Consider the following 19,119-nt stretch of genomic DNA (forward strand, 5'->3'; position numbering starts at 1 on the left):
GTTCTTGCTAGTTTCTAAAAACTGGATTACATCCTGCGAATTTTTTACCTGGAAAGAATCGTCCAACGTGAGTGAATTTAAGATCTTCTTTAGAAAAACGGCTACAGTTTTCTGCCTTGTGCCTCTCTCAGATACGATCACACGAAACGGGCACTGTGGTTTGTGCGTTTTTGCGCTAAAAAACACTTGTAAACTAAGGTCTTCACATTTATCGGCTCTTTTCGTTAACAGTTCAAGGTTAAGTTATTCGCACACTCTCTTGGCCTTAGTTTTAATGCTTTTCAGGTTATGGTTCTTGGCCACAGAAAACGAAGACAGAATAGCTTCCCTACCCTTCTTGACGTACAATTGAGAGGGTAGCACTAGGAATCCCCCTTCCTTGTCAGCTGGGAGCAAACGCAGCGAATTTCCCTTCAAATAGGAGACAGTTCGCCGAACCGAGACGGTGTTCACTGGGGCCTTGCAACGCAGAAGCGCATCAACTCCTTCAGACACGCACCTATCGGATTCTGCCACCGGTGCCAACCTGGACACCTGCCTCACCATGCTCAGAAGTTCTGCGGGCGACCTTTTGGGTTCCGTGGCGTACTTCGGCCCCTGGGAGAGAACACGACGCACTTCCGTAGGCAGCGACACGTTCCCTGCGGTGTGGATGACATTCTCTGCCGAGTGCTTCTTTCTGGCCGGTGATGCCCGGAGCTGGGAAAGGGTTTGGTGCCACAGGAAGTCAGCCGTTGTGTTCGCTAAATCACAAAACTCTTTCCATTTCTTCTTTCTATGTGGTGGGGCTTCGGTTCTTTGCAGCAGAAGAAAAAGACTGCGGCTGTAAAACCGACGGCGGCTGTAAAACCGACGGCGGCGGCGACCGTGCGGTAGCGCGAAGGGTAAAACGGTGGCGAGGAGGAGCGGTCAGAAGACGGAGTCAGCGCGCGGCGGCGACGACGGCTGCGGCAGCAGCGGCCACCTGCGCTCCGCGTGACGTCACCGTAGTGTGGATCACGCGAAGCGCGGTGTTGACGAGCCTAGTGAAGCTTTTCGCTTCAAAAAGCTTTGGGATGCCGCAGCGAGTCTCCTAGGAGGGCCCGCAGAAGAATAGGGCTTAATGATAACCCGCCGCTGCTGACCTCGTGAGTTATGCCGCGCTATTGTAGAAGTCAACACCCAGGTAATGTCGTACGTAGGAGGAGGGAGAACTAGGGACTCAGTTCAAAGCACGTGGTCACTAACCGCTACAATCAGATGACCAACACCAAGCGGAACCAATGATTCTTCCCCTACGCTACGAAATGCGGCAGCACTATCCCAACCGAACATTATTTTATGACCGAGGCGATTCTTGAAATCTAAGCTCACCACCGACACCGACACTCAGGCCGTAACGCAGGCACTGTGCACTAACACTTCCAGGCGGTTCTTTAGCATAACGGCGGGGATAGAACCATTCGCAATATCGATTTCCCTACGAGCATACCTTCATCGGCCGCACTCACTAGTTTCCCGGTGGCGGTTGTGAACGACGTCGTGGAGAAGGCGAGGGCTTTGTGGAGTCAGACTTGGGGCAGCGGCAGGACAGTCCTTCCGTGGTGTGGGTAACTTGTTGGGCGCTGAGAATATGTAAAGATAGGGTCATGAACAGGCGCATTGAAACTCGGGCGAGGGTTGGATCATTCGCGCTGGTAGCGAGAAATCTGTCTGCAGCGAAAGCAAAATTTAGATATCGGACCGAGCAGATCACATCACATCGGTAACAAACTGATGGGTCGCAAGGGCACTCGGACATAAGTCTGCTTACGTGGTGCAGTATTGGAAAAACATGTGTTTTAAGGAAAGGTTTTTGAGGAAAGGCAAGAGCTATCAGATCTCGATATCTTGGTGGACACCTCAACCACTCCTTAAAGCGTGGAACTGAAGCTGCATATGTCATCAGTCTGAATTGCAGTCGGAAGCTAGCTTCCAACTTCACATCTCGACATCTTTGTGGACACCTCAACCGCACCTTGAGGGAACGTGTAGTTTCAGAAAGCATGCAATTGAAGGTGCACATGTCATTGGTCCGAACCTCTGTCGTAAGCAAGACTCCAACTTGACTAAGAACTTTTAAGCTATATGCTAAGAAAGATGCTATGCCGCCACCTAGAATGCTGTAAGACGAACGGTTCCTCAGAATTTTGGTGAATATATTCGGGAATACTGCCACAACATTGAGGTCAAGCAGTGATGACATCACTTGGATTTCATCTGCTCCTCAAACCGGAGTCGTGGCTTCGGTGGGCGTGGTTTTGCGCCGTGAGTCTATTTTCCTCCTCTCTCCGGTCAGCACGTGGCAGCGATTGTGACTCAGATCGGGGAATTTTCTTATTTTTATTCCAATGTCTTATTACTTACATGATATCATTTGGCCCATGACGTCATGCCCCTAGTGACATCACAGGAGACTAACTTCCGACGACACATTTTTCGGACACCTGCGGCGTCAGCATAGCCTTCCAATGCTTAATACTCCACGTCGCGATGGTGCTGAAGAGCGGCAAACGTGCGGCAATGTTTGGTGACGTCCGTGGCAGAGTCCTTTGCTGATCGAATAACTGCATACATCCTATGCGGTGTCCTTGAGTAGATGGCCAACTCCTTCTTGTCGGACATCCATCGAGTAACCACTTCGTAGCGCTTCAGCACGTCTTCAATGCACGTCGTGCACGACTCACCAGGCACTTGCACTCGCTGCAGCAAAGTGTGCTCAGCGCATTTCCGTCTTGCAGCGGTATCCCCTAAACAGTTGTGAGTTTCCGTCCACCAAGCTCGTTAAGGACGCTTCATGGTTCTCAAATCATGTTACCACGGGGCCGTCCAAAAAGAAGAAACCATTGTTCAACTTGGCGGTGGCATCGGAACGTCTTCCTCCCCAGCCTTGGGGCCAAGTGTGCGCCGTTGCTATTGGCTGCCGTTCGTCGCCTTCCTGGCGGCGGCAGACTTCTGCGAGAAGGGTGATCCGCCCAGTTCTACATTGTTACAGGGACTATTTGTAGGGTCACTGAATCGACCGGTGCGAAAACGGGGAGCTTCTTCCCCACTTTGTCTCCTGCTCTATATATATATGCTCTACTGTCATCCTCCTTCGGCGCCGAACTTCATGACTGTAAGGGAACCAGGAAAACAAACAACGAAACTCAACTGAGGGATATCCGTCTTCTTCCACCGTATCTTCACCGGCCGCTTTTCCCTTCTTCATTACATGCAACTTTGCATCTACGATTTTGTACGTGACTTTTCAAACTGTTTTTTGAAGCATCTAAAGATGTTCTCTTGAAGTCAGTGATGCCGGCTACATTTGAAATCTCTGTTCGACAGAATGACAGGGCCATTTTATGCCTAAAAAAATGATCCCTTTTCAAAAATAAGAAATAAATATTGACTTCACGAAGTTTTATGGTGCGTCTAGGAAGTGCTGCCTGGTATCGTGAATTTTTTCATCTCTCGTGCGCTGCAGTGTTTTACTAAAGGACACTGTGACTGGTTTTTCATCGGTGAAACGGCTTCGGATGATAGTGAAAATGATTAATTGGGCACAAATGTGATTTTCTGAAGAATATGGCTGAAATTCCTTCAGCGTGGAAGTGTGCAGCGTGCCTGAATTTCTGAAGTTTTTGATCCATTCTTATTATGTTTGTGAAGTAGGGGGTTGAAAGTATATGCGCACAAATTTTTAGTTTTTTCCCGACAGTAGAACATAATGCGTATGTGAAAGGGATAAATTCTCCTGTACAGGCATATTACAGCATATTACGGCATTACGGCATATTAGTATGGGGCTCGGCTACACAAGAAAACATGCGAAAACTGCATGTACTGCAAAAAAGCTTTTTATGCATAGTCGAACAAGAACCACCAGTGTTTTTTTTTTCAAATATAAAACGATCCCAGTAACAAAGCTGCCTGACTACAGAGTATGTCGGGCATAGAAATGACAAATTTCCAAGATACATGTTTTCTTCTTACACTGGCCAAGCAACAAAGACGAGAACAAGAATACGAAACCCGCAGCCGGGACCCATGGAAACTTAACACATACCGAACCACATACGGCATGCACGCATTAGAAAATAGACTACTCAGGCAAACATTCCCCCCCCCCCCCCCCCCAGACTGATCACTCGAAGGTCTACTTTCACACTTTTTTGTTAAGTCCAGTTTCTACTAAAGTAGGTCTTTTTCTTTTATAAAAAATGTACATTGTCTTAAAAAAAGAATCTGTAGACATCAATGCGAACTTTGTCTCACCTCATATACTTATTTGTATTCACGGGTTTCCAGTGGGCAAAATCATGCATGCATACGTTTGTTTGTATTTTCCACTACGCAAAATCATGCATTGTATACGTTAGTGTTGTATAATTCTAGTGCTGTATAAGTTAGCGCCGTATTTGACTTTGTAATGTCACTACCGCTGCTATCGCAAAGTGGGGGCCTGAGGCCTTGTGATGGCATATTTTACTCCAGGCCCAAGCCATCATGTACATTTTGATGGGAGATAAAGTGTATTATTACTATAAACGTGTTAAGCAGCTTGAAACTGAACCGTGGCTTTGGGAGCGGAACGCAGCAAAAGCGCGTGAATGCAGCCGCAATGAGATGCGGGGTTCCCCTCCGCCTTAACCGCTCGACTAAGATGCCCGTGTGTAATCCAAGTCCCTGATCAAGGTTTATTTTCAGTCAGGTACATGGCTGAGGAGAAGGGAAAAAAAGCCTCAATTGCGGCTTGACAAAGCTCTCAACCCCTATGTTGCTTCAGTAGCAGTTGGGTGGGGAAAAAAAAAGAAAGGAAAAAGCAGAGAAGAAAACTGAAAGAAAAACGAGACATTGCGCAGAAAATACAAAGGCCAGCACTTTTGGCTCCTTGCAATACAAAAACAATAGGGCCAGACACACACGAACTAATTACAAATGATTTGTAAGGAAACAACACCAAATTGTGGGTGAAAACAAAAGCATTTCGCGTACTACGCTGTACACACACGCAAAAACAACACACTATAGAAACAGATTTCTTATGTAGTTCACCGTTACGGAGCAAATGGCAGCGTTAGTGAACCCACACTTGTTCAGTAGAGAAGGAAAGAGGTAACGTAGAGACTGCAAACCGTAATTAGTTGTACACATTCTGCCTTTCAATCAAGAGACAAACCAAGGCGGAACGAATGTGGCGTCGCTCTTCTCTGTTCGTGCCAAAACCAGCCATTACTCTGGGCAGTACAGATCACGGCTGCGGCAAAGTCAGTGAAGCGACCCTCTGCTAAAATGCGCAGCGACCGAGCGGGGCACGGTTGCGCCTTCGGCGTATAGATCGCCGCGAATGCGGGAGCTGGCCGGAGCCTCGATTGGCTGGCGACCGTCGCGCGGCGCATGCGCAGTGGGCGTCCAGCGCGCTTCGATTTTTGAAACCGCCGGGCGCGCCAGAGAAGGCAACGCTGCGGAGACTCCTGCGACACGCTCCTCCGCTACGAAGACAATGCAGGCGACATTGTTCACGGCGCTGCTCCTGGTCGTTTCGGCGGCGGTGACCAATTCACGCGGATGGGCCGCTGATTCCTGGACGCCGCAGCAGGCGTCCCTGGGGGACGCCGCGCAGGTGAGCGGACCCATAGCGGCGCTGCTTTGGAAACTGTTCCGCGGCATTTCTTAGCTCTCAGAAAAACGCCATTTTGACCGCCAGAGAAATAAGAACACTGACTCGGCTATAGTGTCCATTTCTGAGAGATTAGAGGCACGGTGTGAAATTTGGAGGTTGAAGAAAGCACACTGACGTTTCAGAGATGCACATTTAGCAAGTTTCAGTCTGATTGAAGCAGCCAGAGCCTCTCGCGTAAATATTTCTTTCTTTTCTTCTCAGTTCATTCTTCGTGGAACAAAGTATGATTCCGCAATTGACGCAATCGTAGAGGACTTTGTGCTGCGGCCAGTGCGGCCTCTAATCTCGCCAGCGCCCTTTGCTCATAAAGTCTATAGATCGCACTCGCGACGTCAACGGCCATTGGCCGTAGGGAGCACGCTGCGACCGGCGGCTCACAAGCTATGTCCTGCGCCTTTAGCTTACACGCCAGACGCAGTGTGGAGTACTCCGATGAAATTGCGGATTTGGTGCCTGCAGTATGGCGTGGCACCGATTGGAAAGGCCGCCAAAGAACAACTCAGCCCCAACCCACTGTAATGGCGAACAAAAATAAACCCGAATGTTCCTGGCGCTCGGCTAAAACAACCCTTCATATATTACAGGATTCACATCATCACCAGCACGTGCCTTGCTCCTTCCTCAAGCCCAGATCCAGCCGATTAACAGAAGACAACGCCCCTGTTCCGTTCATCACCACTTCATAACCACGTCACATCAGGACCACTACAAAAAGGGCCCACATCGACAGCAGCTTCACATACACTCAGCAGCAGCGGTCCCGAATGTTCCTGGCGCTCGGCTAAAACAACCCTTCATATATTACAGGATTCACATCATCACCAGCACGTGCCTTGCTCCTTCCTCAAGCCCAGATCCAGCCGATTAACAGAAGACAACGCCCCTGTTCCGTTCATCACCACTTCATAACCACGTCACATCAGGACCACTACAAAAAGGGCCCACATCGACAGCAGCTTCACATACACTCAGCAGCAGCGGTCCCGAATGTTCCTGGCGCTCGGCTAAAACAACCCTTCATATATTACAGGTTGGTCCCGTTGACTTTGTACTCAGAGGGTGTGTGGTTGCCGCTGCTGCTGAGCGCGCCTGGTTTTATAAACATGTCTGAATGTCTCATATGCAACAACTCGTTTGGCGACGACGAAATTTTCCTGTCTTGTTCGGAATGTCAGTTCAGTTATCATGTGGGCGCCTGTTCGGGAGTATCTTTAACTGCGCACCGAAAAAAATCCGAGGCGGCCCTAAATTCCTGGAAATGTGCCACTTGCAAAACAGCCAAGGCCCGAAGTGGTCAGAGTGCCGCAGCCGATGACGAGGTAGCTGAGCCGAACCTTTCAGCTGAAATTTTAGAGATTCACCGCAAACTTGCCATTCTAATCGAAATGAAAGTTAAAGTAGATGCCTTGGAGGAAATAAAGGACACAGTATTAAATGTCGAACAGTCAATGCACGAGATGTCCTCAAAATATGACGAGGTCATCATTCAGATGAAGCAGCAAAATGCGGACATCGCAAGCCTACGTAAACGTGTGGAGAAGCTGGAGGTCAAAGTAAATGATCAGGAAATTCATGAGCTGCGGCAGCAAGTAAATGACATCGATCAGTACAGCAGACGGCTCAATCTAGAAGTACATGGTCTTCCCTTACATGAAAGTGAAAATCTGCTAGAAAAGCTTAATCGTATCGCAGACGATCTGCAGCTTCCGCCTCTCTCTGGATCAGACATTGAATCCGCCCACCGCCTTCCCCTGAAGCCACGATCTGATGGAACTGATGTCGATGCTGAGAAAGCTAGTACCGACAGGAATGTGAAGTTTCCACCCGTTCTTGTCCGCTTTACTTCCCGTAGAACAAGAGACGCTTGGCTCGAAAAAAAAGCTGCACTGAAAGAATCAAGAAAAAACATTTATTTCAATGAAAACCTCACAGCACAAAACAAAAAGCTTTTCTGGCACATGAAGGCACGAGCAGATGAAAAAGACTATGAATTTGCGTGGCACAAGAATGGTAGACTGTTCGTACGCCGTGCCGGCCGCTCTCGGGTTATCAGAATTGTCACGATGGAAGATCTCGATAAAATAAGGTAGAGGCAGTCATCTGTGCCAGTTTCTTGGTTTATTTGTGCTCAAAATGACAATCCCTTCTCGCGAATGCAAGTACTATGACACGCAATCCTTTAAAGAAAGCAGATCATTTCGCCGTGGCAACCGGCTTTCTATGTTTCACTTGAATGCACAAAGCTTAAAAAGTAAACATGAATCTGTTTGCTTGCTCCTAGATGAATTAAACCACGAATTTGATATTATGGCTTTTTCTGAGACATGGTTTCGTGATGAGTCTGATGCGGTGCACTTCCCAGGATATAGATGTGTTTCACTGCCCAGGAAAAACAAAAGAGGGGGAGGTGTAGCTTTTTATGTCAAATCAAACTATTCCTTTGATGTCATTCGTGAGTTTACGGTTACGCTTGATGACTACGAATCACTGATGATTGAATGTGCTAGAACTATATTTGTCGTTATTTACAGGCCACCCACTGGAGTCAAATCTAAGCTGCTTGATTTTATTGAGCACATGTTTGATTACTGTTCACATCTTGGCAAACGTGTCGTTGTCACTGGGGATTTTAATATTAATCTACTTTATTTGGAGCATCACGCGCAGGCATTTTTAGATGTGTTCTTTTCTTTTGGCTACGGAAATGTTATCACTGTTCCTACAAGGGTGACGAATGAATCTGAAACCCTACTTGACTTGTGCTTCACGACGCAAACAGCTGGTCTAGAGTCGGGTGTCCTAATATCAGATGTAAGTGATCACATGCCGATATTTGTATTTTTTAACCCAGAAACAAAAATACACCGACAACGCGAACATGACGTGCGACCACCATACAGAGCAATAAACGAGAGCACGATGGCTATTTTTGAAAGATCAATCAGCAAACTAGACTGGTCTTGCATTTACAACATGACGGATCCTGTAGAGGCGTTCTGCCGTTTTGCTACAGTATTCAAACAGCTTTATGAGGAGGCATTTCCTTTAAGAGAGACTAAATGCAATAGGAAATGCAGAAAACCATGGATTGACAACGAGCTGTTAAAAAGAATAAAAGAGCGAGAACGACTTTTTGCTGCTTTTATAAAGACAAGGAATCCGGAGTACTTAATAAAATTTAAAAAGGTAAGAAACAGACTGACCCGGGATGTAAAATTAGCACGCGAAAATTATTATGAGAACAAATTCAGTACTATTCTTAATGACCCCAAAAAGGTCTGGAAAACTCTAAATGAACTGCTTCCTCATAAAAAAGAAAGCCCTGTTTCTGAGATAAGCGATGGCGGAACAATATACACCGGAGTTTCACTCGCGAATAAGTTTAACCAACATTTCTTGAAAAGTGGATCCTCAAGTGCTTCGGACACTTGCAACCCTACGTATAGATCGTATATCTCCGCTAGTATAAGCAGGTCTTTATTTTTCACACCTACAGATGAGACAGAAATATGCGATCTTCTTTCCAAGTTAAAGAACTCGGCAGCTTGTGGTATCGACGGTATAAAAGCACAGCCTGTCAAAACAGTTGCCGTATTCATTAGTAAACCCCTTTCATACATGTGCAATCTGATATTATCAAATGGTATCTTTCCAGACGAATTAAAAATCGCGAAAGTATCCGTGATATTTAAAGGTGGTGACAGGAATGACATTAACAACTACAGGCCCATTTCTATCTTGCCAGTTTTTTCAAAAGTAGTCGAACAGGTGATTAATAAACGTTTATTAAGTTTCTGCAATATAAATAACATTCTGACCGATAAACAGTACGGGTTTCGAAAACAACAATGTACGGAAACAGCACTACTACGCATTAAAGAAAAAATAGTTAGCAACTTTGAGAATAAACTGTTCACAATAGGAATATTTCTTGACTTTAAAAAGGCGTTCGACTCTATCAAACACGATATCTTATTGCTAAAGTTAAGTGAGTATGGCATAAGGGGAATTGCACTTAACCTAGTGAAAAGCTATTTAAGTAATCGACTACAGTGCACAGAAATACTTAAATCGAGATCCGCACTAGGAGATATCAAATATGGTGTCCCACAAGGTTCTATTCTCGGTCCGCTCCTTTTTCTTTTGTACATAAATGACATTATTAACGTGCCCCTAACAGCAGACATCATACTATATGCTGATGACACTAACGTATTTTTTTCTGGTGCAAACTTATCTAATGTTCAGCGCGAAGCTAACATTTGGCTAAAGAACATTTCTGAATGGCTAAGAATAAATAAATTAGAACTTAACATTAAGAAAACAAAGTACATTGTTTTTCGCCCTCGTGGTAAGCATATTGATGAAAACATAGCGCTAAAATATAACGGTGAGACCATCGAGCGCTCCATTTCTCATAAATTTCTGGGAGTTTTGTTTGAAGAAAACTTGAACTGGTCAAATCATATCGACAGCATAAAAACCAGTATTGTGAGATCTATTGGTATTATTAATAAGTTAAGAAACTTGCTACCCCAACAACTGAAAATTCAGCTTTATTATAGTCTAGTGCATTCACGCCTTCAATACTGTTTATCCGTTTGGGGAACTACAACAAAAACCAACTTAGATAGGTTATATACATTACAGAAACGAATAGTACGCATTATAGAAAATGCACCTTACAGGACTCATTCTGCCCCACTTTTCAAGAAGAACACTGTGCTAACTATCGAAAACCTGTTAAACAGAAAAACTGCAATTGCCATATTCCGCGCAGTCAAGCTTAATGAAACTGAATTTTTCCGAAAATATCTGCTGAAAGAACACAGCTACAACACAAGGTGCACAGCTTACAACATATGTAAAATACGCACAAATTATGGCATGCAAAAGCAATCCTTTGTTATACCCGATTTGTTAAATCGTCACCCAGCCATCATGACAATTGTAAATCAATCACGGTCCATAGGGGTTTTCAAAAAGAAGTTGAATGCCTACTTAATGTCATAGTAGAAAGGACTTGACTTCGTACATTTCTTGCTTTTTGAGTGCTAGTTTCTTACCTTTGCATCACGTTTTGTATCGCTGCATGTTTTTTTCTTTTTTTTCGTTTTTTCACCTGTAATTCAGTGCCTGCAACCGTTTTCATGTCCACATTTTCCTTTCTTTTCCTTCACCGTATGCTGAGGTGCTGTGTGTATTGAGAGGCTGACACTCGTCAGGCACCTGTGCCTTTTTGTCAGCCTCTTAGACAGACCTGTACATTTGTATCACGTCTGCCTGAAATAAATAAACTTCAAACTTCAAACTTCAAAGGTCACCTATTGGAAGCAACTTAGGCCAGTCGGCGTACTAGGTTATTAGCACACGATTTCACACGGGCTGCCAGCTCCCAAGCCAGGACGGCACCGTGTTGTCAGCTGTCAACCATTATCGGCAGTGTGATCACGCTCATTATGAGGCAGTTGCGGCAGATTCCACAATGCGGTAAAATGTCGCACGATGAATTACATTGGCACCCCACAGTTCATTCAACGTTGGCCAGTGTAGAAACACTCAGTTTGCCTTTGAGCAAACCTCCTGATTCGCTAGTATTCAAATCGAGTCAAAGGTCTCCTCTTGTTCTGTATGTCTACATACGGACTCTTGGCTGAGGGCTCAGAGCTCCGCCTACCGGGGTATCTTCACTCGTACAGAAACTTTGGCGCACGTGGGAAAGAATCTCCGTATTGCTGCTGATTTTATCTCTCGTTCAAACCTTGATGAAAATGGGAAGGTTTCCTCGTGTGGTAACGAGATTAAAACATTTTGTTTATTTATTTCATGAATGCTGCCGACCACCTTTTGGCAGATGAATGGCACAAGGTGCAAAAGGATGCCGTAAGCAAGAAAAGAGAATATCGAAGATTTTGAAACGCTTTTCAAGCAGCCCCTTTCAAAGTCATCAACTGTTACAGAGGGGATTCTCACACACGAGTCGATGTTTTTGTGGATATGAAACGCTTCACTTTAATGAAACTAGGATCGTGTATAAACATAAATATAAAATAACAAGGGAAATCAATAAAGCATTTCATATCCCCAAAAACATTGACTCGTGCGTGAGAATCCCCTCTGTACCAGTTCATGACTGTGAGCTAATGTATCTTGACAGAGTCGGTCCTGTTGTCTTCTCTTTCTTTGTTCCTGGTCTGAGCGCTGTTTTTTTTTTCCAGCACCACAAAGTAACCTCACAAAATCAGCCTGATAGCCATCAGGTTTTAATCCCATTATCCCTGCCAAGCTAAATTAGAAAAGGGGAGTCAGAGCAACGCGGGCTGCCTTCTTCGCAATTTCCAAAAGACGGTGGCTTGTCGCCTCACTCGGTAGTAGTCGGTAAGGCAACAGATCTCTCATTACGGTATGGGTCTGGGCTAGTTTGAAAACCGAGTTTGACGTAAAGCGCGCAGAAAGACACGGAAGAGTCAACATGACAGACAAGCTCTCATCCCCGCATCTGTCATCAAGAGAGAGAGAAAGAAAACGTACATTCTAGGACATGGCTGCCCAGAAACACGTGTGACAAATTTTACTGATGCGTCTGCGTAACGCCAACGAAATGAGCGTTTTTATGCGAAGCATATTGCTAGAGCTACCACTCACGCCGTCGGCGTGGGACCCCTAGACGTCACACCACGTGACACCGTGACGTCACACCACGTGACACCGTGACGTCACACCACGTGACACCGTTACGTCACACCACGTGACATCGGATGAGAGAGGCGGCCTCCACCTCGCGCCGTCGCCGTGGGACCCCTAGCCGTCACGCCACGTGACGTCGTCGTGACGATGCCATCGCACAGACGCCGCAATGTCCTCGAGCGGCATTCCTGCGCATTTCGAACGCGCGTTCACACTCGGTGTAGGTGAAACGCTCGCTCCACCGGGCAGGCAGACGCGGCTTCCGTGGCAATCCAGGCGCTCACCCAACGCGCGTCTCGGGGTTAGTCGGCGTTCCGCTGTAGCCATGCCGTTGTCTTACCCCACGACAAAGGCTTCTAGTGGTTGTATTAAAATGGCCAAGTATGCAACCAAGGAAAGCCATGTATTACCAAGCCTAGCCACCAATATGCTTCGCATCTGACTAGGCTTAACCTTAGCTAAGCCTCAGCGTTTTTTCTTTGTGGTGGAGAAAAAAGAAGGCTCCTTTTCGTTGGTGTCAGGCCGCCGCGACTTCTCTGCCTACTGAAGCACACAACATAGGCACGCCGCCAGGAAATTCATAGTGAGCTGGCGCAAAGAAGTAGAGGGGGTGCGGTTTTGGGGCAGGGTAGAATAACTGAACAAAATGCTTGACCAAAGCTCACATACTCAGTTGCCAATGAGAGCGCGCATAAATGATATGGGTGACTCACTAGGAAACATCATTGTCGTCAGGTTCTGTAGGAAGCGCTCGGCAAATTTGGACGTTGCCTGGCAACTTTTAATTCTCGCCTACCCTTGCCGCAATGAACTGCAGGACGACTGCAGCTTTTCCGGCCTACGTCACCGGCGCACGTGCTAGTGGTCTGGACAAAACACGCGACTTCTGACAGCGTGGTGCGCAGAAGACTCGATGTGTACCGAGGCTGCTGAACTATGATGCGTCTCCAATCGGCAGAAGAAAAGCATCGCTCGAGGCATGTAAAAAAACCGAGGTGAAAGTATTCGCAGTTCGCCCATTGGGCCACACTTCTTTGCTTGAAGTGAGCCCGGGTTGTGATGCAGCTATCAGGAGACCAAGCTATGGCGGGCTGTTCTTCTGCTCACTGTAGAAAAGGACAGCGGCTATTTCCCTCAGCTCGGGAAGTGGGCGGAAAAAAAAAACTGGGAGTCGCAGGTCAGGTGAGACGGCTGTAAACCAACAGAACTCCATAGTGCGCGAGGCAAGACATGCCAAATGCTTGCATTGCAGAACAACGTTTGCTTAGGGCGGAGTTATAACGCACAACTTTGATGTTCCATCCTCGTACACTTGTCTTCGCAGCGAACGAGAAGCTCTTTGAATGACAGTGTATGGCGAATATGAAAATGTAGCTCGAAATAAGTAGTCCTGTTTCTTTGCAGAGCAATGAAATGCGAAGCATCCGGTTCAGCAGATTTCACAGGAGTATACAACGCCCGTTGTGAGAATGTAACGACTGTTCACAAGGCGCCGAGTTTCTCGGCTGGTTATCTTCGAAAAAAAAAAAAGATATATTTTTGCGCAGCTAGCTTTTATTCGCTTTTTAAATAACCTATGGCACCACTCTGTCTTGGAAGGACACCTGACTTGCGGAATTTCACTCGTTCAAGATAGTTTTCTGTTCGAAACAGCCGGCCGACGCATTGCACCCAATGTAACCGAAGGGTAGAGGGGGACCCAACATGCATCTGTCGAGAGCGGCGTACTCACCCTGAAAGAGTACTATTTTGCTAATAAAAAAAAGGCAATTCATATAGTTAGGAACGCTGCATATAATAGCCACATTGGGCCTCTGTTCAAGAAAATGAATATTATAACACTTCCTCGAATTTATAAGAAAATGCTCATTGAGCTTCATACTAACTGAATTGAAGAGAATAAAAACTCGCAAACAACACGAACGAAATACTCGCAGCACTGAACTCTTGGAAATACCTCGAGCTAGGGTTGAAGATTCTCCTCAGTATGCTCCTGTTGCTTCTAAACAAGGAAAATGTTCATGCATACCCGCCATACTGTTGCTAGAAAATCTATCTTAGTCGCAATACCTTAAGTTTTGTAACTTTCCTGCATTTTGACCACACACACACTGTATACCTCATTGAACTATTTTTCCATCTTGCAATTATTGCTGCTTATGTTTTGACTTTGTACCAGATCCTTCCATGTCTGGTACGTTTTCGTTGAATCCTCTTTTGTTGCCAATCCCTTGGTGACGGTCCGTGGAACCTTTATTATGCATTCTTTTTCTCATACTTAGGGTACTGTTATTTGGTATGGGGAAATACCTCAGTGCCCAATTTGCAAAAGTTTTTTCTTCAACAGAAGAAAATGCTACGATTCATTATAAATTCCTGCTATGACGCCCCAACTCGTCCCATACGAATGAAATACAAAATAATTCCAGTTCCTAGGTTGTTTGAGTACAGGTTTACCTGTTTTTACAAAAAGCAGACGGCAAGAAATGACCCCTTTTCGTCCCGTGTTGTGCAGCTGGTGCTACACAACACGCCATATACCACTAGAAACACTAAAATGTTTTCGGTGCCCAGATGTTGAAAAAACTATGCTTTTGCTATGCGGAAATATATACTACGAAGATGTTTGAACTCTTCTCTTTATAACAATATGAACAAAATGTCCTTTCGTGCACTTCGTGAAACTTTTATTGATTAGGTTGTATTATTACTAAAATACATATGTTGACCGTTATTTTTTTTCTTCCCTTATCATTGTTTAATATATCTACCCACCCTACCTGTTTTATTTGAAATGCGAATTATTTGTATGCCGCAAGAACTGCCGCTGCTGTCATCGTCGACTTTTTCGGGTGACGAAGCCCGTCAAGCGGTTATTGCGAACCGCTTTTATTTCGTCACCCACGCTTTCTGTAAGGCAAAATGCGAAATAAACATTCATTCATTTATTCAGATCCCGTCAAGGCCAGTTGGAGGCTGTTTATTTGCGGTCCTCAGCTTCTGCAATGTTGATGTTAGAACAAAACGAAGTGAAATGAAAATGACTGTGCTGCAGGCGTCCATTTCGGGCCCAAAACCATCCCCTCGTAATTCTTTCGAGTATGGTGCGTCGTGTTGTATTGCAGATAAATATTTCAGTCTTGGCTACTATGCGTCACGTTCAACAGCATTTTTAGCCTCTGCAGTCTTCGACTGGTTTCTAGCGCGATAAGCCCAAATCGGCCAAGCAGATCAGTTACCATGACCGGCCTCCCGCATAGGTGATAAGTAAACCGATGTGCTTTCCATTGGCCGATTTCAAGGCCATTTACTTCTCGTTTAGTGCGCGGGTGGTGGACAGCGTTGAGCCGTACGATGGGTGTGCTGCCAAACACTCCAGTAGTCATGGGGTGTTTTAGGCGACGCTTCATGAATCAAAAGCTGTTTTGACGCTGCTGAGACGTTAGACTGGATATGTACGCTCCACTTCAAGTGGGATGTTATGATTTGAGTTGATTTATTGGGGTTCAACGTCCCAAAGCGACTCAGGCTACGAGGGACGCCGTAGTGAAGGGCTCCGGAAATTTCTACCACCTGGGGCTCTTTACCGTGCACTGACGTCGCACAGCACACGGGCCTCTAGAACTTCTCCTCCATCAAAATTCGGTCGCCGCGGCCGGGATCGAATTCGCGTTTTTCGGGCCAGCAGCCGAGCGTCGTAACCATTAAGCCACCGCGGCTTCTGGGATGTTATGATTACAGTTTTACCTGATCAACTTGATTAACCGGGAAGCAGTTAATTTTGTATTGCATTGTAGTGGCTCTCCCTATAGAGTTACTGTAATTTTGCTGCTTTTGCAGCTGTTTATACCCATTTGCCAACCGTGCCACCATTTGGAAACCACTGTGAGAGAGTAGCTAAAGTGTGACAGATGATGCAATGCGTGATGTTGTGTTGTAGGTGTATACCACACTCATTGGCACAGAATCGGCACCGTGCTAGGGAAATGAAGGACAGCTGGTTAAAGTAAGTAAGGAAGAGAAGCGGCCAAAAGACTGGTACTGTTGTGGATTAGAATCACGCCATTCTTAACTAGGCGAACAGGAATTGGGTGGAGTACATTTGGCAGGCTCTCTCAGATCATCAATGGCAGTTTTCCAATATCCCTGGAGATAAAAGTATGCAACAGCCGTATCTTACCGATACTCACATATGGGGCAGAAATGCGAAGGCTACCGAAAAGGGTTCAACTTATGGTAAGGACAACGTAGCGAGCTATGGAAAGAAAAACTAAAGGTGTAACGTTAAGTGACTGCGAGCGGGCAGATGGGTGAGGGAAGAAACGCGGTTTGATGACATCGAAACCGAAATTAAGAGAAAGAAATGGGCTTGGGCAGGGCATGTCATGCGAAGGCAAGATAACCGCTGGTCCTTTAGTGTAACTGAGTGGATTCCAAGAGAAGGCAAGCGTAGCAGGGGCGGGAGAAAGTTAGGTGGGCGGATGAGATTAAGTAGTTTTGAGGATACGGTGGCCGTAGGTGTCGCATAATTGGAGGGATATGGGAGAAATCTTTGTACTGCAGTGGGCGTGATCAGGCTGATGGCGATGATGTGAAAATATGGGTGCCGTTGTGTAAGGCACGAATCTAATCACTGTATGACATAATGGTTATTAAAGAAGAGCCTAATTTTGAGCAGCTGGTTGCAGTGGAATACGGGATACGATGGTTATTCAAGAAAAGAAGCAGAGCCAAAGCATGCAATCACAGACGAAGAGAGGAGAAGACACACTGAGCGCTTGTGTCTTCTCCTTTCTTCTTCTGTGATTGGATGCTCTTGCGCTGCTCCTTTTCTTCGATTCATGTCTCTAGTGTGATAACAATTTTGTTTGTGGTATGTGTTACCTCTGTCAACGTCGATCGATCTTACCGACATCTGTGCGGACTTTCCGGAAAAAGCTGCGCCTTCTAAAATGAGCGTGTGGGTAAGGCGAGAAAATGTGTCACATCTTTACTGGAAGTACATACAAAAGAAACTCACCTTTTATTCTTCAGGAAATGCTTACCGCTCAACCGGTTCCGCTATCACCTCACGTTGTCTGGAACAATTTGTGACCTAAGTCTTTTGTTAAAGATAGAAAAAGGTATTCATGCTCCACTCAGTGTATCTAATAAAAAGGAACGCGTTTGAGGTGGCAACTCGTCCTGATTGCTGGGCATTTTCTGTTGCTGTAGCTACGCTTGATGTATGTGACGCGATATCATTATTGGGCTAATTAAAATACAGCCACTTGAGAGTTTCTCTTCGTGAAAGCATGTGAATGGCGGTTCGTGTGGACACGCAATGGCAAAATATTGGCACGGTAAACCGAGGGTAGCGATGTTGTTCACATTGAGTCCGTGGAAGACCTTATTAAAATCTCCTGAATGGTTTTGTTAATGAAGCGGTGCGAATTGCAGCTACCATGAAATGTTCAGTCTTTCTGATGTCTTATATCAGCAGTTTGTTGAACCGAGAACCGCTAAGCTGTGCTCATCTGCAAAAAGCACAGTATCCTTTATTCACCTTAACATCCGTTCTCTGGCAAAAAAACACGATGAATTTGCTCTTTTCATTGATCAGTTTTCTTTCCGATTTAATGTTATCATGCTAACTGAAACTTGGTGCACAACGAGCAACTGTGCGCCTTGGTTACCTGGTTATAATAATTTTTTTATCAATCGAACCGACATGCGTGGTGGCGGCGTTGGCATGTACATTTCTGACAGTTTATCAAGTGAGAAGGTGTCCCAGTTTACCGATATCACCAAACATTATGAAGCACTTTGTTTGCAACAAGAGAGCACTCTTTTCGCTGTCGTACACCGACCTGCTTCAGGAAGATTCATGGACTTCATTCACTGTTTCATGGATTCATGGATTCATTCACTGTTTGCAGCAGAGGTCACTCTAGAGGATTGTGCACCTGATTCAGCTGGTGTCGTAGGCTGCTGTGCACGGGGGTGGGAACCCGAACAAGTGTCGTCGTCGCTGTCACTGGTGTACTGCGCCGCCGTCCTAAGCAGATGCCGGCGGTTCCGCCGCAGCATACGTTGATGTTTGGTTTGTACCAAGTAGGATCGCGGAGTGCTTTCAGCAACGACCTTTGCTTTACGCGACCAACTAGCAGCATCCTGAAGTCGCACCTTTGAGCCTCTGTGTAGAGCTGCCAAACACTTTCCAGGCCTGGCTTGGTGGCGTTTCCTTACTGTAGTACGAGTCACCCCGCCGAAGTCGGGAAGGTTAGAACGAAGTCGCCTTCGCTGAAGAAGCTCACCCGGAGAATGCCCATCTTCCAGTGGTGTAGAGCGATATGCAAGAAGACCAAGCCAGAAGTCCTCCCGGGCCTCGAGGGTCTTTTTCAGGATCCGCTTCACGATCTGCACTCCTTTTTCGGCCAAGCCGTTCGACTGCGGATAACGGGGGTTGGATGTTATATGATGAAAGTCATATGCTCTGGCCAACGTGGCAAATTCATGGCTCGAGAACTGGGGTCCGTTATCCGTGCATACTTCCACTGGTATACCATACCGGGCAAACATGGCGCTAAGGGCCGCGATCGTGTTTCAGCTGTTGTATTGTCGAGCGTGTCGACCTAGAGAAAATTAGGAAATGCATCATACGCAACCACGTACGACTTGCCCGCATAGGAAAAGATATCTACTCCAACCCTGTACCAAGCACATTTTGGAACAGGTCGCATTAGCAAGGGTTCTTCTGGCTGCCT

The 19,119-nt window shown here is 46.0% G+C and overlaps 1 protein-coding gene and 1 long non-coding RNA gene across 2 annotated transcripts in view; one reads left to right on the forward strand and one right to left on the reverse strand.

Annotated features, from left to right (window-relative positions):
* Window positions 1-623: 623 nt before the first annotated feature.
* Window positions 624-19,119, reverse strand: part of LOC149327742 (uncharacterized) — a 29,357-nt gene continuing 10,861 nt past the window's right edge. Inside the window, exons 2-3 of the long non-coding RNA XR_016285933.1 lie at window positions 1,491-1,604; window positions 624-699 (exon numbers count right to left, since the gene is read on the reverse strand). This is a non-coding gene — a long non-coding RNA (uncharacterized LOC149327742). The remainder of the gene's footprint in view (window positions 700-1,490; window positions 1,605-19,119) is intronic.
* The window catches only part of spab (space blanket), a 55,111-nt gene continuing 41,447 nt past the window's right edge, over window positions 5,456-19,119 (forward strand). Inside the window, exon 1 of the mRNA XM_089562414.1 lies at window positions 5,456-5,626. Within this exon, the coding sequence (XP_089418540.1) occupies window positions 5,507-5,626 (120 nt within the window). The 5' untranslated portion in view covers window positions 5,456-5,506. The remainder of the gene's footprint in view (window positions 5,627-19,119) is intronic.

Source organism: Amblyomma mixtum, chromosome 10 (assembly GCF_055824585.1).
Source record: "Amblyomma mixtum isolate Tamu chromosome 10, ASM5582458v1, whole genome shotgun sequence".
In the NCBI taxonomy this organism is placed as follows: Eukaryota; Metazoa; Arthropoda; class Arachnida; order Ixodida; family Ixodidae; genus Amblyomma; species Amblyomma mixtum.